At 47.9% G+C, this 25,812-nt stretch overlaps 3 protein-coding genes across 4 annotated transcripts in view; 1 reads left to right on the top strand and 2 right to left on the bottom strand.

Annotated features, from left to right (window-relative positions):
• EZR (ezrin) overlaps positions 1 to 1,062 on the bottom strand; it is a 58,616-nt gene extending 57,554 nt beyond the window's left edge. Inside the window, exon 1 of one of the 2 annotated variants that reach the window (XM_033234921.1) lies at positions 933 to 1,062. The gene's annotated coding sequence lies outside the window, so the exon portion shown is untranslated. The remainder of the gene's footprint in view (positions 1 to 932) is intronic. The other variant, XM_033234922.1, reaches the window with a different exon arrangement.
• On the top strand, positions 78 to 14,084 carry LOC117097379 (translation initiation factor IF-2-like). Its single transcript, XM_033235245.1, has 6 exons — positions 78 to 162; positions 590 to 1,156; positions 2,107 to 2,195; positions 8,367 to 8,589; positions 10,069 to 10,170; positions 12,487 to 14,084. Exons 1-4 carry the CDS (start codon positions 78 to 80, stop codon positions 8,514 to 8,516), a joined length of 891 nt encoding a protein of 296 aa, XP_033091136.1. The 3' UTR covers positions 8,517 to 8,589; positions 10,069 to 10,170; positions 12,487 to 14,084.
• Positions 14,085 to 24,790: 10,706 nt separating this feature from the next.
• Positions 24,791 to 25,252, bottom strand: LOC117098029 (oligosaccharyltransferase complex subunit OSTC-like). The gene has a single exon (XM_033236543.1). The coding sequence runs from the start codon at positions 25,238 to 25,240 to the stop codon at positions 24,791 to 24,793; it is 450 nt and encodes a 149-aa protein (XP_033092434.1). The 5' UTR covers positions 25,241 to 25,252.
• Positions 25,253 to 25,812: the final 560 nt, after the last annotated feature.

Raw genomic sequence — 25,812 nt, 5'->3', positions numbered from 1 at the left:
GGCCGGGCGGGGCCCCCGGGGAGGCGGGGCCTGAGAGCGGGGGCGCGCGCCCAAGGGGCAGCCGGCGGGCACTCGAGATGCCCCCCAGTTGGGGGGGTCCGGAGAGAGGGGGTGCGCACCCGGGGACCCCCCCCAGCATTAAGGGGCTGGTGGGGGACGCGAGTCCGGGAGAGATAGGGGAGGGGGAACACTCGGCGGGGAGGGTCGGGGGAGAGGGCACGGGCCCCGGGGAACACTCAGTGGGGAAGTCAGGGGAAAGAGCGCCGACCGGGCGGGAAGGGGTCTAGGGGGCACTCGAGGTGCACCCGACTGAAAGAGGCGGAGAAGAGAGGGCGCGGGTCCCGGGGTACCCGGCGGGGAAAGGCCCGGGAAGACGGCCTGGGAGAGAGAGGGCGAGGGGCAGGGGGAACATTTAGGAGGAAGGAGTCTCGGGAGCGCCAGCGCGAGCCCTCGGGGCACTCGGCAGGGAGGGGTCGGGGAGAGGGGGCGCAGGGCCGGGGGGGCACTCGGCTGGGAGGGGTCCGTGGAGAAAGGGCGTGGGCTCGGGGTCAGCCGAGAAACTTCCCAGGGCTGCCGGGAGGCCCGTGAGGAGCCGAGCACTCGGCAAGTTTCACTTTGTGTAGCAACCGTTGCCCCGCGGCTGCAATCGCAACCGTCAAGCCTTTGAGAAACTCTTTCAAAAACTGCAACCGCCCGGGAGCCGCCAAGGGACGGCGCCCAGGAACCGCGTTTCCTTCGGGAGAGAGGACCCGGCACCGTGGGGAAGGTCGCGGGGCCGCGGGCCGGCTCAGCTCCACCGCCCCGCGAGTGCTGGGCAGGGACCCGCGCCGCGCCCCCCAGGCTGCCCGCCGCACCTGCAGCCGAGCTCCCGCCGCCCGCCCGGTCCCTCCGCCAGGAACCCCCCCCCCGACCCCCGCCGCCGTATGCCTCACCCGACGCCGGCAGTGCTCCGTGTGCTCCCCGCCGCCCTGGCGTCTGCCGAGTGCGCTGGCTGCCCGCGCTCCCAAGAGCCCTGGCGGGGCGGGTCCCGGGGCCACGCCCCTTCCCGCCCAGTTCCCGACCTGTGAGGTGCGCCCCTCGCAAGATGGCGGCGGCCGGGACTCGGGCTCGGAGGGGAATTTGGCGGAAGGACGCGCTACTCCCAGCGCGGATGCAAGTGGGGAGGCTGTTTGTCCCGCGGCGGGCAGGGGGAAGTCGGGAAAACGTAAATAAATCTGGAGGGGCGGACGGCCCGGGGGAATTGCTGGGCCGCTTGGGGCTCGGACCGGGGGCCCTTTCCGATACCCCGGCCTTGGGGCGGCTGCACCTGGCCCCAAGTCTCGGTGCACGTGGCCGGCCCAGCCGCTGTCTTCCGAAGCTCTGGTTAAGCGGCACTTTGTGGCCTCTTTTGATGTGACTAGCAAAAAACTCCATGGGATTTCTCCGAAATTCTAGGAATTAAGTTTTTTTGTTTTTTGCTAATGGTTCTCAACAAATTTTTAAGAAACACAAAACACGTGCTTTGGGGGCCAGTAGAATTTGTTGCGGGAGACCTCACTCTGGAAGGGGTTCTCAACGTCTGGCTTCCAGATGAGCAGCAACAGCATTCACTGGGAACTTGCAGAAGTGGAAATTAGGTGTTGCTCAGCCTTAGGATTCAGAAACTCTAGGGCTGGGCCCAGCAATCAGTGTATTACAAGCCCTTCAGGTGATTGTGATGTTGGCTAAAGGTTGAAACCAGAGAGCTTCTCCAGAATTCCTCTCCTGGGTTTACTACTCCCTTTCTGCTTTTAGTTTTCTTGTCTGTAAAGCAGCATAATTATGGCACCTGTATCAGAGGGTTGTAATGGGGGTAATGAGTTAGTACATATAAGATGCCTGGAACAGTACCTGACACTTAGTAAGCACTTAAATCTATCCTGGTAGAGAAATCAGTGACTTTGGGTGAAGTTCCAAACTCTGTTTCCCAGTTTGTTGAATGAACATACTAGTAGCCCCTCCTACATACACTTGTAAGGATTAAATGAGATTGTGCATGCGGAGTGCTTAACTTGTGCTAGCATCATAGTAATTGATGCTTAACCTGCCTTCCTAGTGACACACTGCTGTTTGGGCAACCCTTGTCAGGGCCTGTAATCTCCCACTTGCAGATCCAGGGCATTTCAGAGGTCAGAGAGAGGAGGGAGGCCTCTTCTGAGACTTTGACCTCTATTCAGGTAAGTGTATTCCTTCTGAAAGACTGAATTTCTTTTCTTTCCTTTCCTTTATTTTTTTAGACGGAGTTTCACTCTTGTTGCCCAGGCTGGAGTGCAATGGCGCAATCTCGGCTCATTGCAATCTCTGTCTCCCAGGTTCAAGCAATTCTTCTGCCTCAGCCTCTCCGGTAGCTGGGATTACAGACGCCCGCCACCACGCCCAGCTAATTTTTTGTGTTTTTAGTAGAGACGGGGTTTCACCATGTTGGTCAGGCTAGTTTTGAACTCCTGACCTCAGGTGATCCGCTCACCTCGGCCTCCCAAAGTGCTAGAATTACAGGTGTGAGCCACCGCGCCTGGCTGAATTTTTTTATTAAACTGAAGATATAGGCCGGGCGCAGTGGCTCACGCCTGTAATCCCAGCACTTTGGGAGGCTGAGGCAGGTGGAACACCTGAGGTTGGGAGTTCAAGACCAGCCTGACCAACATGGAGAAACCCCATCTCTACTAAAAATACAGAATTAGCTGGGCTTGGTGGCGTGCACCTGTAGTCCCAGCTACTCGGGAGGCTGAGGCAGGAGAATTGCTTGAACCTGGAAGGTGGAGGTTGCGGTAAGCCGAGATCGTGCTATTGCACTCCAGCCCGGGCAACAAGAACGAAACTCCGTCTCAAAAATAAATAAATAAAATGAAGATATAATGGTAACTGCAGTAGAAAGGAAACTATGAAAGATATTTAAATTACCTGTACTGATAATGTTTCCAGTTGGACATCAGTACCTCCACCGCCTTATCACTGCCTGGAGCCTGGTTAGCCAATTTGGGTTCCCAACTCTGATAATAGAATATGCCTCTAATCTAATTTTTATCTCACTCCATTTGAAGTATACTGTCTTCTAAATTGAATATTTGAAATAGCCGTGCCCCCAAGACCTTGAAGAGCATTTCTGAACTTTACCCTTTAGGGGAATGCTGAAAAATGAAGTGGCCTGTGGCAGTGTGGTAAAAATGAAATGGCCGGGTGTGATGACTCAAGCCTGTAATCCCAGCACTTTGGGAGGCTGAGGCGAGCGGATCACCTGAGGTCAGGAGTTCGAGACAGCCTGGCCAACATGGGGAAACCCCATCTCTACTAAAAATACAAAAAATTAGCTGGGCATGGTGGCGCATGCCTGTAATCCCAGCTACTCAGGAGCCTGAGGCAGCAGAATCGCTTGAAACCAACCGGGAGGTGGAGGTTGCGGGGAGCTGAGATAGCACCATTGCACTCCAACCTAGGCAACAAGAGCGAAACTCTGTCTCAAAAAATAAATAAAATAAAATAAAAATGAAACCATGGCAGGTTTTTGAGGCAAACAGAGCTAAGTCTGAATTCTGCTTCCTGTACTTCCAACGTGGTCAGTTTGGGCAAGTCTGTCAACCTGACTCAGCGTCCGTCTCTTCATCTGTAAAATGGAAATGATAATATGTATTTCATGGTATTCTTGTATCACTGAGTCATATCATAGGAGCATTTAACTCACTCAACTTACATGTACAATCAGCCCTCTGTATTTGTGGGTTCTGCATTCATGGAATCAGCCAACCTTGGATGGAAAAGATTTGGAAAAAAAAAAAAAATACTACAATTAAAATACTAATAAAAATCCAATACAGAATATAGTATAACAAGTAGTAACATTGTATGACATATTATAGGTAATCTGGAGATGATTTAAGATATGCAGGAGGATTTTGTACGTTATATGCAAATACTATACCGTTTTATGTCAGGAACTTGGTTATTGGAGAATTTTGGCATCCTCAGAGGTCTTGAAACCAATCTGTGGATACAGAGGGATGCTATATAATTTTTCTTAAGTTAAAATAGTATAAAGTCATATTTGTACATGCATTCCTTATCATTACTGTAAGCATGACACATTGCATTTACATGTTACTGTACTGTTCTGCCCACCAAGGAAACACCTACAGTGTATCTTATGAATGTTTTCAGATTTTCTAAGGGTAATTTATTTGCATTAGGGTTTAGAACCTAAACCCCTGCCCTCCAGCACACACAGAAGACTCAACTCCAGCTGTGTGGAAACTTGAATATACATTAGAATCACTCTTAGTGCCCTTCTCCAGGAATGATGGCTCACTAAGACTAAGTCTCAGGCAGCTCCTGGGAAACTATCTTTAACAAGTCCCCAGGTTATTTTGATGTACACCATAATTTGAGAACAACTGACTTAGGATGTGGCAGGACCTTGACACATATTTTGCTTGCCTGTCCTTTCAGCCCTCATTTGGGAAGCTGTTCCCTGTGTTTGAAAGTCATCCTTTTGTTAATATATGATACTCAGTGCCTTAGAAGGAAGTGAGGAAACATTGGAGCCAGGACTATGTTGTTAGTCTAGGTATTTACCTTGAATGACCCTTCACTGCCAGGTTTCCATTTTTCAGTTTTTCAGCTCGAGAAGGGTAATCGTAAGTCTGCCTCTTGAACCTGGTGAAGGGCTGTTGGTAACTTCCTGGGAGTTCTTCAGACAAGGTTAAAGTAAAGTGAGGAAGGACAGCCCTCCTGGAAGCTCAGAACAGTGTCACGGACTAGAACCGTTGTACCCAGAACAGTCACATCCACTGATACGGGGGTTTCTATCAAATCACCTTGGAGCCTATCTCCATACTGGTGCCGGGTTAATCTCAACCAGTAACGAAAAAGTGACTAAAGGTCTATCTAGTTCTAGTCACTTCAAAACAACAGTCAGTAGGCAATGGGGAAATACATAAAGAGTAATCTTGGCAAAACAAGGATTGGGGTTGTTGTCCACCCTTAATAACCTTGGGGGAAAATGCAAGACAGTAACTAAATCTGGAGGACAGGGTGATGACACAGTGAGAGACGCATGGAGGTTTTCCACTGCCTTGGTAATACTTGGCTAAGGTGCCTGGTAGTCCACGGGTTTCCTTTATAGCCTCCTTGCTACCTCTTTATTGGTCTGAAATTTTTATTTTATTTTATTTATTTTTGAGACAGGATCTCGCTCTGTCACCCAGGCTGGAGTGCAGTGGCATGATCTCCACTCACTACAACCTCAAGAGATCCCCCCACCTCACCCAAGTAGCTGGGACTATAGGTGACGCCACCACACTGGGCTAGTTTTTGTATTTTTTGTAGGGAGGAAGTTTTACCATGTTACCCAGGCCGGTCTTGAACTCCTCAGGTGATCCACCCACCTCAGCCTCCCAAAGTGCTGGAATTTCAGGTGGGAGCCACTGCGCCTGGCCTGAAATGTTTATTTAAGAAAAAGAAAAACACAGTAAGCATTTCGCTGGCTGAGATGATAGCCACAGAGAGACATTTCATGGAATCATAAAGTTCTGTGAACTCGGCATGCAAATTCCTGATATCATCTAACATTCCTTTTTGACCTTGGGAAGGGTGGCCAATCCTTTCAGAGTGGGTGAGTGAGCACAGGAACAACTGAGGACTCAGACAACCTGATAAGTGACCGTTCGGTGGAGTCCAAATGTGTGTTGTGTTCAGAAAGAGTGTTTAAGGCCAGGTTCAGTGGCTCATGCCTGTAATCCCAGCACTTTGGGAGACCAAGGAGGGTGGATCACCTGAGGTCAGGAGTTCAAGACCAGCCTGGCCAACACAGTGAAACCTACACTGTGTGGTGGCACGTGCCTGTAATCCCAGCTACTTGGGAGACTGGGGCACAAGAATCCCTCGAACCCAGGAGGTGGAGATTGCAGTGAGCTGAGATGGCACCATTGCACTCCAGTCTGGATGACAGAGCAAGACTCTGTCTCAAAAAAAAAAAAAAAGAAAAAAAATGTTTAAGGATCTTTATTGTATAATAAGCTAGGAAGAGTGTCTTGATACTGTTTTGATGGTACAATTTATATAATTTGGGTCTGCTAAGAAGAATTCTGGCCACTAACTGTTCTATTTTAATTGTTTCCTTGGCTTATTTGCACAAATATCCTTAATAACTTCTGTGTAAAAGAGAACTAATGGCTGGGCACAGTGGCTCACACCTGTAATTCCAACACTTTGGGATGCCAAGGTGGGAGGATCACTTGAGCCCAGGAGTTTGAGAGCAGCCTGGGCAACAGAAGGAGACCCTGTCTCTGCGGAAAAAAAAAAAAAAAAAAAAAAAAAAAGGGTACTGATGATCACACAACCTGTTTGACTAATAAACTCCCAAATAGCATAGCTTTCTTTTTCCTTTTTTTAGTAGAGACAGGGTTTCTCCATGTTGGTCAGGCTGGTCTCGGACGCCCAACCTCAGTGATCCACCCACCTCAGCCTCCCAAAGTGCTGAGATTACAGGCGTGAGCCATGGCGCCCAGCCTATTATGATTTCTTATCCTTGATCATTGTTTTGTTCCCCCACCCCCACCTGCCCCCTTTTGTTTTTGAGACAAGGTCTGGCTCTGTCACCCAGCCTGGAGTGCAGCGGCACAGTCTGGGCTCACTGCAACTTCAGCCTGCTGGGCTCAAGCCAACCTCCCACCTCAGCCTTTCGAGTAACTAGGACTACAGGCACGCACCACCACCAGCTAATTTTTGTATTATTTGTAGAGGCAGGGTTTCTCCATGTTGCCCAGGCTCGCCTCCAACTCATGAGTTCAAGCAATCTGCCCTTGGCCTCCAAAGTGCTGGGAGTAAAGGCATGAGCCACCCAGCCTGGCCTCTTCCCCCATTTTTTGAAAAAAAGTATGTGGCTTAATGAGATAGTAGGAAGCTTAAACCTCCTCTATTCGGATACTCTCATTTGACAGAGGAACCAGGCCCCAAGAGATTAAACTGATTGTCCTCATTCCTGCACTTAAACTTCTCTTGTCAAGATTAACATTACCTCCATCTTGCTGAATCCAGACGCCAAACCTCTTGGCCTCATCTGACCCTTCTCCTAAGCAGCCTCCCACATGTCCAACCATTCCCTGAGCATATTTTGTGCTTAGGATTTCTGTGCTTTCTCTTCTCTTTCCCTCCGGGTCTTTCCCAGCCCTTATCTATGTAGGAATTCTTCTCCTAGGTCATGTAGTCTGATCCCAAGGCTCCAGTCACCTCCCTAGCCCGGCCTTTTCCCCCAGCAACAAGGGTTCTTGTTTGTTCAAGAGCTTCCTCCTTCCTGGCCTTCCCGTTCTCAGCAAAGAGCTCCACCACACACCCTGTTGCGTGACCCCAAACCTAGAGGTAACCTTCATTCTCTTTTTGCCTCAACCCCATTTTATCCTCCACCCCTGTGCCTCCAATCTGGCAGACCAAACAGCCACATTTCCAGGCTAGATCGGATTGTGCACAGCTGGGTTTGGGAATAAAATTCAAACTCCTCCTTGGCCCCGAGTGCATCGGCGTCTCCAGCTGCGGCTTCTTTCCCTCACTCTCACTCGCGCTGAGCTTGAGCTCAGCTGGCTCTGCTCCCGCTGCTGCTTTTTTGATCTGTGATCACTCAGCCCCATCGCTGCCTTAGAGGTCTTGTGCTTAATGTTCCCATGGCCTGGAAGGTATGTCCCCAGTCTGTGCCAGGCCGGCCTTTTCTCATCCTCCAGGTCTTTGCAGCAGTGCCTCCTCCTCCAAGAGCACTTCCCAGCCACTGTCCCCTGCCGCCCCTTACCATCTGAAGAGCCACCCTCTGTTGCCCTGCCACTTCACCCGATTCACTGCCTTCAGAGCACTTGACTCAGCAATTCTCTTCCTTGGTTTTTTTCTTTTTTTTTTCTGTTTTGAAACAGGGTCTCACTCCATTGTGCAGGCTGGAGTTCAGTGGTGAGATCATGAAGATCATGAAGATCATGGCTTACTGCAACCTCAACCTCCCAGACTCAAGCGATCCTCCTGCATTGGCCTTTTGAGTAGCTGGGACCAGAGGTGCGTGCCATCACACCCAGCTAATTTATTTATTTATTTTTAGAGATGGGTCTCTCTATGTTGCTCAGGCTGGTCTTGAACTCCTGGCCTCAAGCAATCCTCCTGCCTCAGCTTCCCCATTGTGTTTTGTTTTTGTTTTTGTTTGGGACAGGGCCTCACTTTCATTGTTGCCCAGGCTGGAGTGTAGTGGTGGTGGTATGAACACGGTTTCCTGCAGTCTCGACATCCTGGGCTCAAGTGATCCTTCCACCTTAGCCCCTCAAGCAGCTGGGCCTACAGGTACATGCCACCATATCTGGCTAATTTTTGTATTTTTTGTCGAGATGGGATTTTACCATGTGGCCCAAGCTGGTTTTGAACTCCTGAGCTCAAGGGATCTACCCGCCTTGGGCTCCCCACAAGAGTTGAAGCCCCTCTCAGTCTTGTTTGTCGATGGACCCTCAGCAACTGAAACAGTGTCTGGTGCGCGGTAGCTGTTCAATAAATATCTGTTGAACAAATGAATGGACAAATCCTGCTAGTTAGTCCCAGAACCGGGGTGCTCAGGTAAGTTTTCCTTCCTTTGTATCATACTTCTGTCCACTGGGTTGCTAACCATGGGAAACACTTTACTCGAAGTCTTATTTAGCAGCCCAGCTGTGCAAAACACCATCGAAAACCAGATGTTAAAAAAAAAAAAACAGAAAAAACCAGAATTCATGTATTTAGAATTTCTCTGGGTTTCCCCTAAAGTGTATTAATTCCTGTTTTCATTGTGAGTCTAAGTTTTATTAGTTCCTTTCCCAGGCCATGGCAGATTAGCGGAGAGGGTGCAGGGTGAAGGCAGACACACTGACAACAGTAAGAAGCAATGCTTGACGGTGAAGAGGCAGGAATTGTACAGAGCAGGCAACTCAGAAGGACAGCGGCAGGGTGGTGTGTCCAGGACTGCCTGGAAGCCTGAGGGCATTGATTGGTGTTCCTGGTGTTTGTTTTCTCAGGAAAGGGAGCTATGTCTGCTCTCTGCTATCATAAAACATGTTGTTTTGTAATGTTTAAAAATGGTGAAATGTTTTAAATCTTCAGGAGTTAATTCAATAGACAACTATCTCGATTTAACAAATGGTATTATTTTATCCCATTCGTTTCAGGTTTTTTTAAAAAAAAGAAATAATGGCCAGGCATGGTGGCTCACGCCTGTAATCCCAGCACTTTGGGAGGCAGAGGCGGGTGGATCACCTGAGGTCGGGAGTTTGAGACCAGCCTGACCAACATGGAGAAACCCCGTCTCTACAGAAAAAAAATTACTAAATTAGCTGGGCATGGTGGTGCATGCCTGTAATCCCAGCTACTCGGGAGGCTGAGGCAGGAGCATCGCTTGAACCTGGGAGGTGGAGGTTGCAGTGAGCCGAGATCGCGCCATTGCACGCCAGCCTGGGCAACAAGAGCAAAACTCTGTCTTTAAAAAAATAGAAAAAAAAGAAAAAGAAATAAAATACGATAGGTAAATTAAAGCCTCTCTAGCCCTCCCTAGGAACAATCAATGTTCTAAAGTTGCTGGGTTTCCTCTATGCAAGGGTTAATGTTTTACATGAAAAAAAAAAAAAATCTGGCTGGGTGTGGTGGCTCACTCCTGTAATCCCAGCACTGTGGGAGGCTGAGGCAAGAGGAGGATTGCTTGAGGCCAGGAGTTCAAGACCAGCCTGGGCAACACAGTGAAACCTCATCTCTACTAAAAAGACAAAATTACCTAGGCATGGTGAGGCGCTCCTGTGGTCCCAGCTACTCAGAAGGCTGAGGCAGGAGGATCACTTGAGCCTAGGAGGTAAAGGCTGCCGTGGGCTGAGGTCATGCCACTGCACTCCGGCCTGGGTTACTGAGTGAGACCTGTCTCAAAAAAAGAAAAAAACCAAAAACGTGAAACAATTTCCTAAATAAATTAGATGTTATTAATTAGGTGTTTAATTGAAGAATATAAACAAGAATTATTTTTAAATCATCCTGTTTTTTTTTCTTTTCCGCTTTCTTTTTTTTTTCTTATGAAAGGCTACCTTAATAAAGCAGTATGTGCTGAAATGCCCAGCACAGCACGGATGGTTTTCACATTCATTTGGATTGCCCTCTGCTCAAACTGTGAGCTCCTCAAAGGTAAAACCAGTGACTACTGGTCTTGGTATCTCAAGTACCTAGAATAGAGTCTTGCACGTCATAGGGGCTCAGTAAATACTTACCGAACTGAATTGAAAACTGAGCCCCATGTGTTTTCTGTAGTGAAGACAATGTCTCACTAAGCATTTAGCTGCCCGGATCCCAGAGATTTGACATGTAAACTGGATAATTGGCACTTGAAATATTTTCTTTAATTAAAAAAAATTTAGCCCATGTGCAGTGGCTCACGCCAGTAATCCCAGCACTTTGGGAGGCCGAGGCAGGCAGATCATGAGGTCAGGAGTTCAAGACCAGCCTGGCCAACATTGTGAAACCCTGTCTCTACTAAAAATACAAAAATTAGCCAGGTGTGGTGGCGCACGCCTATAATCCCAGCTACTCAGGAGGCACTTGAACCCAGAAGGTGGAGGTTGCAGTGAACAGAGATAGAGCCACTGGGTGACAGGGCAAGACTCTGTCTCAAAAAACAAAACAAACAAACAAAAAATTAAACTTTCTGATAACCAGGGCAAACAAATTTCTGTAGCAGGTGACGAATGTTACCTGACCCTGTGGAATCTTACTGAATATCAAAAGGACTTGTTCCAGAAGGAAGTCATCTTGTAATGTCCTGTGCAGTGCTTCACCCTAGGCTGAAACATGGGCCATATACTTCATTCACCAATCAGTGAGCTATAAGGGAGAGCAAGACAGCTGAATCTTGAAGTTTACGCGTAATTAAAACTTGGCCTTTGGCTGTTTGGGTTTTCCTAGACTTCCCATGAATTTCCGTGAAATCAGCATTGTCACTTTGTCAATCTGCCATTCCCAGCCACCTACTCAGACTGGGTCCTCAGGTGACCCTGAGAATGTGACTGGGGAATACAGAGACTGGGAGGTGGAGTCCAAAGGCAACTGACTGTAAGGTCCGGGTCTGGTCCTAATTCTGCCATTGTTGGCACAGCAGCTGTCCGAGGGGCATGCTAGCTGGGAGGTAGGCTGGCCAGCTCTCAGCTTCTGCGCATGGCTGTTGCTATGCCAGAACATGAGCCCTGTCCTGCTACCTGTCTCGTTTTCCAGAAAACCCTGAAATCCTGATTTTTATGTGACGTTTCCCAATTCTTTTTTCTCTTTGAGATGGTGTCTCACTCTGTTATCCAGGCTGGAGTTCAGTGGTGCATTCTTGGCTCACTGCAACCTTGAACTCCCAAGCTCAAGTGATCCTCCCACCTGAACCTCCTAAGTAGCTGAAACGAGAGGTGTATGCCACCATGCCCAGCTAATTTTTAAATTTTTTGTAGAGATGAGGCCTCACTATATTGCCCAAGTTAGTCTTGAACTCCTGAACTCAAGCTATCCTCCTGCCTTGGCCTCCAAAGTGCTGGAATTACAGGCATGAGCTACCACCGTGCCCAGCTCCCAGTTCTTAAATATTGACAAATGAGTTATAGTTTTTTTTCCAAGATCCTCTGTAAGCCAGATGAAACGTGTGCATGCCAGATGTGTGTACACCCCTACCTTCTGCTCTGCAGACCCACTTAGTGTCTGTCCTATACGTGGGTTCAACCAGGTAACTTATTTTTGTGAGACAGAGTCTCACTCTGTCACCCAGGCTGGAGTGTGGTGGTGTGGTCTCAGCTCACTGCAACCTCCACCTCTCGGGTTCAAGCGATTCTCCTGTCTCAGCCTCCCCAGTAGCTGAGACTACAGGCGTGTGCCACCATGCCCAACTAATTTTTGTATTTTTAGTAGAAATGGGGTTTCACCGTGTTGCCCAGGCTGGTCTCCTGACCTCAGGTGATCCACCCGCCTTGGCCTCCCAAAGTGCTGGACTACAGGCGTGAGCCACAGCGCCCGGCCTCAACCAGACAACTTCTGATGCCCCCCTAGGCTCCAAAACACTGTCACTCCTGGCATGCTTGACTTTCCCTGGTGACAGTGCTGGCAGGGACTGCCCTCCCTGAGTCTAGGTGTGGTAGAAGACACACAGACCCGTCCACGCAGCCTCATTCTGTGCACACGCAAGGCAGCTCTCATGGTTGCATTTTCAGTTTGGGGAATTGTCCTGTTGGTAACTGTAGGCCTTAGACTTAAGGGACATTCGAGGAGGGAGTATCCCCCGTTTCGTGGTGGACACAACACCCTAAATGACTGGCCTCAGCTTTTCCTCCCTGGCAGGCCCCATCTGTGCTGACTGCCCTGGTGGGGTTCTGAGCTGTGAACCCCTGTTCTGAGCCCCTCACTCTGACAATAAGAAAGCGTGGCTTCCAGGTTTCTGCACACTTCCTTACCAGCAGGGTTGTGTTTTGCTTCTAGACTGGCAGCGTTCCACAACCCTCTCACTGGTGAGCACCTCTGACGGCTCCACATCCAATCTGCCTCATTGTTGTGGCTGCGAGAGCTGTTCAGGGTCAGTGGAATGACCACCGCAGCAGATGGGCGTTGGGCACAGGGTCCCTGCGCTTCCAGGCAGCTTACTTCCAAAGGCACGGCCATTTCACAACATGCTTCTCCTCCTGGATCTACCTACAGCAAAGCTGGGACTATAGGCATGGATTTCCTAAGACTTGCTTTCATTTCGAAATTGTTTTTAAAAAAGAAAAAGGAAAAGCATCTCCCCACAATGGAAAAGCTACTTTGTGTCTCATCTCCGAGTGGAGCTGACCTGGATAGTCATCCCCTGGTTCCTAGGTGGGGCAGGTGCTAACTGGCGGGTGGGCAGGGATGACGCCCATAGGAATGTTGACAAACTGGGTTTTGTGAATCTCCTGAAGCCCAGAACTCTGATGGCATCGATTCTTGGTGGCTCTTCCTCCCTTCTCTTCCCTTTATCCCAAGGCCTGGCCATCGGATCCTAGAACTTGCAACTGAGAAGGGGGAGACCCGGCTTCCATGTGGAGGACACACAATTTCCTTGTGTGTCTGTGAGGGTGACTGTTGGGCCTCTCCTGGAGCCTCAGAGGAGAAGGACTCGCTTGTCTGTGGGTGAATTTGGAAGGAGAACCTGGGCATACAGAGCCCAGTCCTGTGGCTCACTCTTCTTCTTGGGAGCTGACTACACTGCTCTATCTCTTCCAGCCATGCATGTTATGGGGCCTGGTCCCCTGTGGGTGGCCCATGGTGGCCTAGAGCTGCCTTTGCCGGGGGCACATTCGTCTAATTCCATCATGCAGTTTTAGGCAGTCCGCTTGCCTGTAGATCGAGGCCATGTCCTCCAACGATGGCTTTATCAGCAATAAAACTTACAGGTTTCGTCTCCCTTGTCTCATTCCCTGGCCCCTTCACACGGCAGCCAGCACCTCTGCTGGCTCCCAGGCTGCTCCGCTGGAGCTGAAAAGAATGAATACCCATCTTCAGCAACTGTATCTTTCCCCCTCTTAACTTACGCTCAGGAATCAAGCTTCCCCTAAATAATGAATTGGACTGCATTCTCTAACCGTACCGGCTCCCAAAACATTGGAAGCCAGATTTACTGGGTCCAAATGTTTATGTTTATGGTTAGTTACAGCAAAGAGACTTTGTCATTAGTAAAAGTGTTTTAATTTAAGGCAGGAAGTTGGTTATGGCTCCTTGAAGACATCTACCTACATTGCCTGGTTTCTATCCCTGTATCTGACACCCAGAGAGCTTAATAAACATTTCTGTCCCATCAATGTGGTTGATTGAATGAGCCAGGACTTTTTCCTTTATAACTCTCCAAAGCAATGAGCTCTCAGCAAAACAGGACCAACGAAGACTCAGCTGAATGTTTATCCCCGGAGACTTACGATGCAGATCCTACCTATTCAAGTTGAATCCAGCTCTTTATGTTTTAATTACTTCTTGTTATTCTCATTGTCTTTTCCCCATCATCCTAATGTGTTTAACATGTCTGTTTATATGTATTTTCTATAAAGTGTGTATTGTTTAACGTACACATGCTTTCAATTTATTTATTTATTTTGAGATGGAGTCTCACTGTGTCGTCCGGGCTGGAGTGCAGTGGCGCGATCTCCGCTCACTGCAACCTCCACCTCTCAGGTTCAAGCCATTCTCCTGCCTCAGCCTCCTGAGTAGCTGGGACTACAGGTGCATGCCACCATGCCCAGCTAATTTTTGTACTTTTAGTTGAGATGAGGTTTCGCTGTGTTGGCCAGGCTGGTCTCATGCTCCTGACCTCGTGATCTGCCTACCTCGGCCTCCCAACATGCTGGGATTATAGGTGTGAGCCACTGCGCCCAGCCTCATGCTTTCAATTTGTATACATGATATGAGGTCATGTGTCTGCTTCTGAGTCTTCCTTCCTCTGCTCAGCACTGCTTTATCCACCCACGTTGCTGCAGGTTCATAACATCCATTGCCTAATCTTTCATGGGTCTGTCTACCTCATTGCACCTGTCCTCCCGCTCAGGTTGGACATTCAGGTTACCTCCCACTTCCTCCACCACAAATGCCAAGATCACCTGCCCACGTATTTCTCTGGACTTGAGAATTTCACTGGGACATAGAACCATAAGTGGAATTGTTGAGTCATGGGAAGGTAGCCGTATAACTTATCTTCCAAACAAGAACAACTTAGAATGAAAGGGGACAGTATTCATAGTCACATGAGGGCAAGAGACATAAACCCAGACTGTCCTAGGTTGAAAGCTATGAGGACATGGAAATTGGTGAAGGAGTAGCAGGCTGCCCTCCAGAGTGGCTCCTGTGCCCACCCTCCCCGAGCAGGGCAAGGGCCCCCACGTCTCCACCGCCCATCACACTTCACGTTATCCACCATTCCTATTTTGTACCATGATGATAACTACAAAATAGCTTTATTGTTTTAATCTGCATTCCTCTAGTTACTAACATGCTTGAGCATTTCTACTATGTTTGTTGGATTTCCTTATTTGAAAATGATTCAGTTCTTCTGCCTATTTTTCTGTTGGGATTTTCTCACTGATTTGCAAGAGTTTCATGTGTTTTCTAGCTATTAATCCTCTGTCAGTTTGAAACATTCCAAGTATCCTCTCTATCCACTGTATTTTGTCCATGATGTTCTTTGTAATCAAATTCATCTGGTTTATTTTATTTTATTTTATTTTTTTGAGACGGAGTCTTGCTCTCTCTGGGGCCGAAGCTGGAGTGCAGTAGCATGATCTCAGCTCACTGCAACCTCCCCCCCTCCTCAGTTCAAGCAATTCTCCTTCCTCAGCCTCCCTAGTAGCTGGGATTATAGGTTCCTGCCAACACACCTAGCTAATTTTAGTATTTTAGTAGAGACGGGGTTTCACCACGTTGGTCAGGCTGGTCTGAAACTCCCGACTTCAAGCAATCCGCTTCGGCCTCCCAAAGTGCTGAGATTATAGGCGTGAGCCACCGTGCCCAGCCTGATGTCTTTCTTTTTCTTTTCTTTTCTTTTTCTTTTTCTTTTTTTTTTTTTTTTGAGATGGAGTCTTGCTCTGTCACCCAGGCTGGAGTGCAGGGGGCTCAATCTCAGCTCACTGCAAGCTCCGCCTCCCAGGTTCAACCAATTCTCCTGCCTAGCTTCCCGAGTAGCTGGGACTACAGGTGCGTGCCACCACGCCCGGCTAATTTTTTTGTAGTTTTAGTACAGACGGGGTTTCACCATGTTAGCCAGGATGTTCTCGATTTCCTGACCTCGTGATCCGCTTGCCTCGGCCTCCCAAAGTGCTAGGATTACAGGAGTGAGTCACTGCGCCAGGCCTCAGCTTTGTGGGTTTTTTAGGCTGGAGTGCAACAGTATGATCTTGGTCCACTGCAACGATTCTCCTGCCTCAGCCGCCCTAGTAGCTGGGATTACAGGCATGCGCCACCATGCCTGGCTAATTTTTGTATTTTTAGTAGAGATGGGGGTTGCTACATGTTGGTCAGGCTGGTCTCGAACTCCTGACCTCAAGTGATCTCCACGTGCCTTGGCCTCCCAAAGTGCTGGGATTACAGGCGTGAGCCACCGCACCTGGCCAGCTTTGTGTTTTTAACATTTATTTTTAGAAGTATTTTCTCTCCCCCTTTTCAGAAAGATATTCTCCTTCATTTTCCTCTCTTAACATTTTAGTTTACCATCCACATTTGGGACTTTTTCTGGAAATAGAGTCCACCCTTCTGTGCAGTTAAATTTTATTTTTCTCCATACAGATAGCCAGTTTTCCCAGCTGCATTTACTTCATGATCCACTCTTTCATTTTTTATTTATTTATTTTTTTGAGACAGAGTCTTGCTGTGTCACTCAGGCTGAAGTGCAATGGCGCAGTCTCGGCTCACTGCAACTCCACCTCCCAGGTTCAAGCGATTCTCCTCCTCAGCCTCCCGAGTAGCTGGGATTATAGGCGTGCACCACCACACTCAGCTAATTTTTGTATTTTTAGTAGAGACAGGGTCTCATCATGTTGGCCAGGCTTGCGGCCTCAAGTGATCCCCCCACCTCAGCCTCCCAAAGTGCTGGGATTACAGCCATGAGCTGCACCACCGGCCATGATCTATCCTTTTCCCATTGATTTGTGATGTCACCTTTATGGTGTATTACGTTCCTGTGTGTCGCTGGGTCTGTCTGCCGGTTCTCTGTTCTGTTCCATTGGTCTGTGCATTCTTGCATCTGTGGGCTATGTCTTTGCAGCAGTAGAAATTAACCTCTGATGGGGCACATTTTCTCCTCATTGTTCCTCTTTTTTCACCATGGATCTTCCTGAGATTCCACTGTAAGCAAATGAATCTCAAGAAGATCTCTGCAGGAGCCATTCCACTAAATATTTCACCTTAACTTTCGTTTCTTTGTATCATTCTTATTGTTTGATTGTTAAATGTGAAGCATTCTTTATTTCATTTATTTTTTTGAGATGGAGTCTTACTTTGTCTCCCAGGCTGGAGTGCAGTGGCATGATTTCCATTCACTGCAACCTCCGCTTCCCAGGTTTAAGTGATTCTCCTGCCTCAGCCTCCTGAGTAGCTGAGATTACAGGTGTACACCACCACGCCCAGCTAATTTTTGTATTTTTTTTTTTTAATAGAGATGGGGTTTCACCGTGTTGGCCAGGCTGGTCTGGAGCTCCTGACCTCAAGTGATTTACCCACCTCAGCCTCCCAAAGTGCTGGGATTACAGGCGTGAGCTGCCACGCCCAGCCAGTGTTCTTTAAAAATAAATTGTTGTTATATAATTCGGACTGATGTTTCATTTCTACTCAGTTATAATTATCGTGATCGTTTTGGTCAGGTGCAGTGGCTCACGCCTGTAATCTCAGCACTTTGGGAGCCTGAGGCAGGAGGATCACCTGAGCCTGGGAGTTCGAGGCCAGCCTGGGCAACATGGTGGGACCCATCATCTCTATTTTTAAACTTATTGTGGTTATTTAAAACATAAATCTCAGCTGGGCGTGGTGGCTCACGCCTGTCATCCCAGCACTCTGGGAGGCCAAGGTGGGCGGATCACGAGGTCAGGAGATCGAGACCATCCTGGCTAACATGGTAAAACCCCGTCTCTACTAAAAATACAAAAAATTATTCGGGCACGGTGGCAGGCACCTGTAGTCCCAGCTACTCAGGAGGCTGAGGCAGGAGAATGGCGTGAACCCAGGAGGCGGAGCTTGCAGTGAGCTGCGATCGCGCCACTGCACTCCAGCCTGGGGACAGAGCGAGACTCCATCTCAATAAATAAATAAATAAATAAATAAATAAATAAATAAATCTCTGGAAAAGCGAATGCTCTGTCATTTGAGAAGGACTCATTTGTTGCTCAAGGAGTTAGGCACACAGTCAGGACCATGGCCTGGCTTGCCTGTGGTGTGAGTAACCGGGCAGCATAGCCTTGCCATCTGCACACCCCCAGTCACTCAGGGAGTCGTACAAGAATCCTTGTTTCCACTCCAAGGCTTCTGCCAGGCAGGACCCACGGTCAGTTCACCCCTGAAGGCTCTCAAGTACCTGCTTGGCGTTCACTGGTTCCTAATTTCTGCATTGTTCTCAGCTCCTTTCCTCCCTCTCCCACCACATCCTCTGTTCTAATCCCTGACAGTTCCACTTTTATATCCATTTCCTCCTTCCCAGCCTCCAGAGCCCTCTGCCCGCTAGCTAGAGCCAACTCAGTCCACCTGAACCCTCTGCTAGCCCCAAGGGCCGACCTGGACCCAACAGCCTTGGGCTGCAGCACTGGACACGTGTCAGGGTGGCCCGACTTTGGCTTTGTGCGACTTCGTGTTTTCAGCTTGCTCCCTGGATCTGGTCAGAAATGTAACTAGTCTGTTTTCCCAGCCATGCATTATTTATTCTTACTAATTAAGCACACTGGATGGTCCTGATTATCAGAGCTTTGTTCTCTCCCTCACCTGGGTGCTTGCCAAGTACCTTCCTTCCGCAGATGCCGGGACCCTTGAGATCCTGGGTGGCGTTTGCTCTTCTGATTCCTTCTCCAAGGAATTAGAATCGAGGATGTGGGAGTCCTACCCTATTGACCAATCTCCTGGATGCAGATCACCACGAGCCGTAAAAATCACCTGTTCCATATTTACTGGCTCAGGTTGCTCTGAGAGGTGGATACTAATATCTCCTCCCCACGAAGGAGGAAGCAGGGGCTCAGAAGTTAAGTGGCCTACCCAAGGTGTTAGACAGCTGACTGGCAAGGCCCTCACTGCTCTCCTGCATCACAGAGCCTCACCTCCCAGGCCCCACTCCACCTTGTCCTGCTGCTGGCTGGGTGTAAAATGAGATAAGGCTATATTGAGAAGCTCAGTTCCTCCGCCCTGGGCAATTACAACAATCTTCACGTTTGCCGCTTTATCCATTCAGTCAACCAACGGATCGCCATTAAGCACATCATTCGTGCCAGGCAACGCTTCCACATGGCTTATTTTTTAGTTCAGCGTTGACTGAGAAACCAGAGCTGTGGTTTGGATTACAGCACACTCCTGCTCCCAAACCTTCAGCGACATAGCTCAGGACAGGGCCGGCTGGAGCCAAGGAAGCCTGGGCAGGCTGGGCAGTCAGGGAGAAGCTGGGACCTGAAACTATGCCCATCTGTGAAGCTGGGAAGGCCGAGCACAGTGTGCAGAGGGCATGGCCAGGGCAGACTGGGGTCTGGGAGGCTCAGCAGCAGGGGGCAGGGAGGGGTGGGGCATTGAAAGGGTCGCTCAGGGCAGGAGGATGCAGGGCAGGGAGGAGCTGACCAGACTCAGGGAATCCTAGGGCCCAAGCCCCTCCAAGTCAGGGAAAGGACTCCAGATCCTGTGAGAGGTGAAAAAAAAGAGGAGGGTCCTTCCACCATAGGACCAGGCTGCTACACCTGCTTTTATAAGGCAGGTGATGCTTTATAAAAATTGAGGCAGGCCGGGTACAGTGGCTTACACCTGTAATCCCAGCACTTTGGGAGACTGAGGCGGGCAGGTCACCTGAAGTCAGGAATTGGAGACCAGCCTGACCAACATGGAGAAACTCTGTCTCTACTAAAAATACAAAATTAGCCAGGTGTGGTGGCACATGCCTGTAATCCCAGCTACTTGGGAGGCTAAGGCAGGAGAATCACTTGAACCCGGGAGGTGGAGGTTGCAGTGAGCCAAGATTGCGCCGTTGCACTCCAGCCTGGCAATAGAGTGAGACTGCGTCTCAAAAAAAAAAAAAAAGAAAGAAAGAAAGAAATTGAGGCAGAAAAAGGTACACATCGTGGCTAACACAGCAAGGGGATGCCTGCTTCAGGCAAGATGGGTCTTGAGCCCAAGGGAAACAACTTGGGTCCTAGGAGGCCTGACTCATTGAGCAGGGGCACAGGCAGTGCTGGGGAGCAGACAGCTGATGGCTGCATCCCAGAGTCCTGTGTGGAGGATCCACAGCCTTCCAGAATCCGATCCCCACCGCCAGTGTACCCACCACCCTCTTCTCTCCTACGCTGCGGTCATGCGGGCTTCTACTCTCTCCCAGGCTGATTGCAGTTGCCCTGCTGCTGCTCCTGGACTTGTATTTTCCTGCAGCCCGCCTCTCTACTTCCTCAACCCTACTTATCCTTTAACACCCAGCCCAAAGGCAGCAGACCAGACCTTCCCATTCTGTTTTAGCCACTCCCCTAACTTCAAGTTCTGCTCACTCGCTCACTGCTCCCTTGCCAGCTGTGCCAGGTTCCTAGGGCTGCTGTCACAAGGGACCACAAACTTGGGGGCTGAAAACAACAGAAATGTATTGTCTCTCAGCTCTGGAGGCTGGAAGTCTCCCTCTGAAACCCACAAGGCAGGATGCTTCCTTGCCTCCTCTAGCTTCTGTTGGCCCCAGGCATTGCTTGGCTTGTGGCAGCATCACTGTCATCCCTGCATCTGTGGTCACAGCCTCATCTTCCCTCTGTGTCTCTTCTGTCCTTATGGGAGCACCAGTCCTATTGGATTAAGAGCCCACCCTACTCCAGTGTGACCTCAAACTAATTACATTTGCAATGATCCTATTTCAAAATAAGGTCACATTAGGAGGTACCGGGGGTTAGGACCTCAATATATATTTTGGGGGGACAAAATTCACCCCATAACATCTGCTATTAGAGTTAGCTGTACACAGGTCTCCATCTTTCACGACAGGTCTCCATCCTTCACAGCCTACCATTCAGTGGTTTTGGAATGAGACAGACCTGGGTTTGCCACTCACCCTTTGTATAAACTGGAGCAAGATTCCCAAGCAATCTGTCCTTTCCCATCTGTAAAATAACCACAACACCTAGAGTCACTGTGCTACTCTTTAGAGTCAATTCATGCACCTGGAGAGTGCCCAGGAAATTTTAATCATACCAATAATACAATAAACTAATAAACTTACTAAAACAATTAAATCAAAACAATCATAATTAATAACATTAATCAATCCATTAATAAATAAAACAATAATTAATATTGTGTGTTGAACATAGCAGATGCTCAATAAATAAACGTTAGTCACCATTTCCTCTAATAGGTATGTACTAAACTGGCTGGCTGGCAGAACACTGGAGCTGAGAAGCTTTTCCAGAGGGAGGGGGAAGCGGTGGCCGACAAGCCCTGGAGGCCCCATCAGTCCCCTGCATCGCAAGAATTGCTGAGGTGACTACGTGGCGCTGCCCATTCTTGCCTGGGTGGCAGGAAGATCCTGGTTCCCACTCCCACACCACAGAATCCTGGCTGGCTCTGTGGAAATGTGACGGTGGAACAGGCAGAGACTCCACACCCAGCTCTATTCTCTAAGGCTGTGTGTGGGTGTGTGCGTGTGTGCATATGTGCGTGTATGTATGTGTGTGTCTGTGTGTAAGGGCTTGGATGACAGAGGCCAGATAAGCCGAGAGTCCTTCCAAAAGGATCTGTTTCAGGCTGGAATGAAAGACGGCAACCAGAGCATGCCCTCCGGCTCTGCAGGCCTTCCTGGTTTCTGTGGAGAACCAGATTCTCCTGTGGAAAGAGGGTGGGTGGCAAACGCAGCCAAGCATTTGGGATCAGAGACCTGGGTCTGAAATAGAACTCTACCTTTGACGAGCTGGGTGACCTCAGTGACCGCAGCTTTTTCTCAAAGTGGGGCCGATAAAATCTGCCCTATCAAAGAAGAACATGATACAAGTGCCAGCTGTTAATATTTATGTCTCATTGTTGCCAACCCTTGAAGATACATTTCCAAAGCACATCCAAGTTTACAAAGTACTGTCACAGCTTTGCTTTGTTTTGATTTTCATTTAGACAACAAGAAGTAAAAAACAAAACTAAACCTTTTAATTACTATTAGAAAGAAGGGAATATGTCTAAGGTTCAATATTCATCTGCAGTGGGATCAGACTAGGCCTCCTTTCTCCTCTGCATATTTTATGAACATCCAAAAATGTATGCTTCTATTTTGAGGGATTTCCTCTTCTTTATTTGCTTCTTTATTTTTCTTTTTCATTTTTCTGACCCTATGTGTTATATTGAAGTTTCTTCTTCTTTTTATAATACATTTCATTTATTTATTTATTTATTTATTTGAGATGGAGTTTTGCTCTGTCACCCAGGCTGGAGTGCAGTGACACGATCTCGACTCACTGCAACCTCTGTCTCCTGGGTTCAAGTGATTCTCTTGCCTTAGACTCCTGCGTAGCTGGAACTATAGGCATGTGCCACCACTCCCAGCTAATTTTTTTTTTTTTTTTTTTTTTTTAGTAGAAACAGGGTTTTACCATATTGGTCAGGCTGGTTTCGAACTCCTGACCTCAAATAATGAGGCCACCTCAGCCTCTCAGAGTGCTGGGATTACAGGCGTGAACCACCACACCTGGCGAGTTTCCTCTTCTTAAGAGCAAACTCAGACCCAGCATATGCCCTCATAGACTTTAAACAAGACAAATCCTTCCATAGTAGACACTAATCGTCATTTACTTGAGGTTTATAGAGAAATTGTTTTAAGGTGACACACCAAAGTGGGATGCAGGTTTTTAGGAAAGAAGATAGTGATGGAATTTTATCCAGAAATCACAGGTCTAAGGGACAGATATCATTGTAGCAGATCAACACAGACACACTGCAAAACATAAGTAGTTTGACCTGGCGCGGTGGCTCATGCCTGTAATCCCAGCACTTTGGGAGGCTGAGGTGGGCAGACCACAAGGTCAAGAGATTGAGACCATCCTGGCCAACATGGTGAAACCCCCATCTCTGCTAAGATACAAAAAATTAGCTGGGCATAGTGGCACAAGCCTGTAATCCCAGCAATTCGGGAGGCTGAAGCAGGGGCATCTCTTGAACTCGGGAGGCAGAGGTTGCAGTGAGCCGAGATTGCGCCACTCCACTCCAGCCTGGTGACAGAGCAAGACTCCATCTCAAAAAAAAAAAAAAAAAAGAAAGAAAAAGAAAAGTAGTTTTATTATTAAATTTAAACTTTCGAGCAAAGCCAGTGAGGGCGATGGATAAGATACACATAGATAACCCGAGAGAGGTACAAAGTGTGATGAGGTCAGAGAATAAATAGCTCACATTCTTTGAGGGCAGTAAGGAGAGTACCTAAAGTCTTTCTTCTGATGTGGGAGAGATCAGAGCCCAGATAAAGGGAAGGGAATAAACTATGGCAAGCTGGTGATCTGAGGTAGAAAAGCAAGTTCCTTTTTTTTTTTTGAGATGGAGTTTTGCCCTTGTTGCCCAGGCTGGAGTGCAATGCGCGATCTTAGCTCACTGCAACCTCTGCCTCCTGGGTTCAAACAATTCTGCTGCCTCAGCCTCCTGAGTAACTGGGATTACAGGTGCCCACCACCACGCCCAGATAATTTCATATTTTTAGTAGAGATGGGGTTTCACCATGTTGCCCAGGCTGGTCTCGAACTCCTAGGCTCAAGTAATCCTCCCACCTCGGCCTCCCAAAGCGCTGGGATTACCGGTGTGAGCCACTGTGCCTGGTCAGGGTGAATTTTTTCGCCCTGTAATTTTTGTTCCCTTTTATTGTCCTGTACTTTTCTGAATCCCCTACCCTGCTCCATACATATGTACTAGCTACTAGAAAGTATAAAAGAGTAGGAAATAAATGTCTTAAATCTTCCCAGATTAACAAATTTGTATTGAGCTCTGATAACTCTAATGAATCACTGAGCAACACTAAAGTTTGAAAATGGTTGATCTCACTTGAGAGATTAACTTTGAATATGTTGCTCCTGGTTTTGCAATCACCTGACAGGTTCTTCCTGTCTGCTGCACAGACAAAATTAATCCATTGAGACCATGGCATTGCAGTAAAGAAAGAGTTTAATGGATTTGAGACTGGCCATGCCACATGGAAAAAGAGACACTACTCAATCTCCCCAGAAACTCGGAGGCTAATACAGTTCGGAAGCAAGTACAGTTTAGTGAGCAGGGAGCTAAGGAAGGGAGAATGCTGATTGGCTGGGGATGCAATCACAGGGAAGTGGAGAACAGCCCTCTTGTGCTAAGTCCACTTCAGGGTGGACCCCCAGAGGAGTTGCTGGTCTGGCTGGGGCCATCTGGTAGTCAGCAATGCAAAAGCCTGAAAAGACATCTCAAAAGGCCAGTCTCAGGTTCTATAATAGTGATGTCATTTATAGGAGTAATAGGGAAGTTGCAGATCTTGTGACCTCCAGAATAAAGGCTGGGAGTCATTTTTTTTTTTTTAATTAGAAAAAGTATTTATTTCTGCTCCTTTCATACATCTTATTGTTCAGGAAGCAATCTTACATACATATCTGAAATAATCTACCATCACACACTCTAGTTAAAGTTAAAGCACCATAGGTAAACCTGATCAGCTGTCCAGAGTTCTCAGCTTATGGAATCTTGCTTCTTGATTTTATGTTAATTTCTGAACATCAGAAATATCATCTCCAAAAAGTGTTAAGGGAGTTGTAAAAAAATAATCCCTTTATTTGATATTATAGTTGTAAATATGGAGCATCTTTTCTTTAAGAAACGAAAAACTAAGAAGAAAATGCTACTCAACATCATTGATACAGCAATAGGTCAGCAGGAAAATAAAAAAAAGACTGTAATAAACTTGTCTCTTTAATACCAAGAAGGAATTCTAGTCCAAGCTTCAATACACTTCCTGTTTTTTCACTAGGTATTTCTTTTACTGCTGCTCTTCATTCTTTTCCACATCTCATATTAGAGAATTGGACAGCCTTTAAACTTCATTGACAGGAGCAAATCCAGTATCCACTGAGTTCTTCTCAAAGGCACTCTAACCCATCAGATAGCCTGGCAGTTTCATTCTCGTGAATCCCCTAGCCATGAAAAAACTCAATAGGACACAAATGAATCCAACGAATAGAAGAAGAAATCTACTGAGTTTTGGGATATTTGGTGCATTTGATCGGTCCAGGAATATGAAACCTAAACCTCCCGCTGTAAACAGGAAGCTGGATGCAAGTCCTTGCATAATATATTGTTCATTTACTCTGTAGGCCAAGAAAGCTACTGGGCTCTGATGCCCGTGTTCATCGTTCATAGAGCCAACACTTGGAGGTTCAACAATAACATCATAAATTATTCCTCCAGTGACCAGGAAGTAAGACACCACCACTAGAGCATACACAATCATGGCCGACGCCACGTGCAGCCAGGGCGGCTTCTTCAGCTTCAGGTTGGGACATTCGAGCACTAAGAATGGGACTCGGTACAAAGTCTCCATGCTGGTGGCAGCAAGGGCGGCTGGTAGTCATTTAACTATGCTTACATTTTAGTAGAGTTCAGGCCCCTCTCATCCTCCTAAGCTGGTGGTTACTTTTACAAGGGTGGTTTAGTTTTGGGGAAGGGGGATTATCATTTAAACCATAAACTAAATTTGTCAGCTTGACCCAAACCCGGGAATGACCAAAGGCAGTTTGGAGGTTAAAGGCAAGATGGAGTTGGTTAGATCAACAGATCCCTTGCACTGTCATAATTTTCTCATTGTTTCAATCTTTTCGAAGGTGGTTTCAATTCAATTAAGATACGAAAGAAAAAGTGTCCAGACATTGAATCTTGGACATACCCTCATCTTAGTGCCTTGGCATTTGCTCCTCCCCCTGTTGGGACACGCTTCCACTGGGGTATTTAATGGCTTCTCTCTCAATTCCTTCAGGGATCTGTTAAATGCGGCTTCCTCAGAAAGCCTTCCTTGTTCACCCTATTTGAAACAGTGCTCTCATCAACTCCAACCCTTTCTTCTGCTCCAACGTCTTCAAAACACTTAATTCTACCCAACATTAGAGTACATAGCAA

The sequence above is a fragment of the Trachypithecus francoisi genome, unplaced genomic scaffold (assembly GCF_009764315.1).
Source record: "Trachypithecus francoisi isolate TF-2019V2 unplaced genomic scaffold, Tfra_2.0 Lachesis_group15, whole genome shotgun sequence".
Taxonomy (NCBI): Eukaryota; Metazoa; Chordata; class Mammalia; order Primates; family Cercopithecidae; genus Trachypithecus; species Trachypithecus francoisi.
The sequence above is the reverse complement of the archived record's forward strand: the minus strand, read 5'-3'. Positions and strand labels throughout refer to the sequence as shown.

Bases quoted from the DNA above. Each gene is read 5' to 3' on its own strand.
- LOC117098029 (XM_033236543.1), bottom strand. From the start codon at position 25,240: ATGGAGACTTTGTACCGAGTCCCATTCTTAGTGCTCGAATGTCCCAAC.
- LOC117097379 (XM_033235245.1), top strand. From the start codon at position 78: ATGCCCCCCAGTTGGGGGGGTCCGGAGAGAGGGGGTGCGCACCCGGGG. The intron at 1,157-2,106 runs GTGGGGAGGCTG...AACCCTTGTCAG, and splicing joins TACTCCCAGCGCGGATGCAA to GGCCTGTAATCTCCCACTTG. The intron at 2,196-8,366 runs GTAAGTGTATTC...TTTTTTGTCGAG, and splicing joins AGACTTTGACCTCTATTCAG to ATGGGATTTTACCATGTGGC.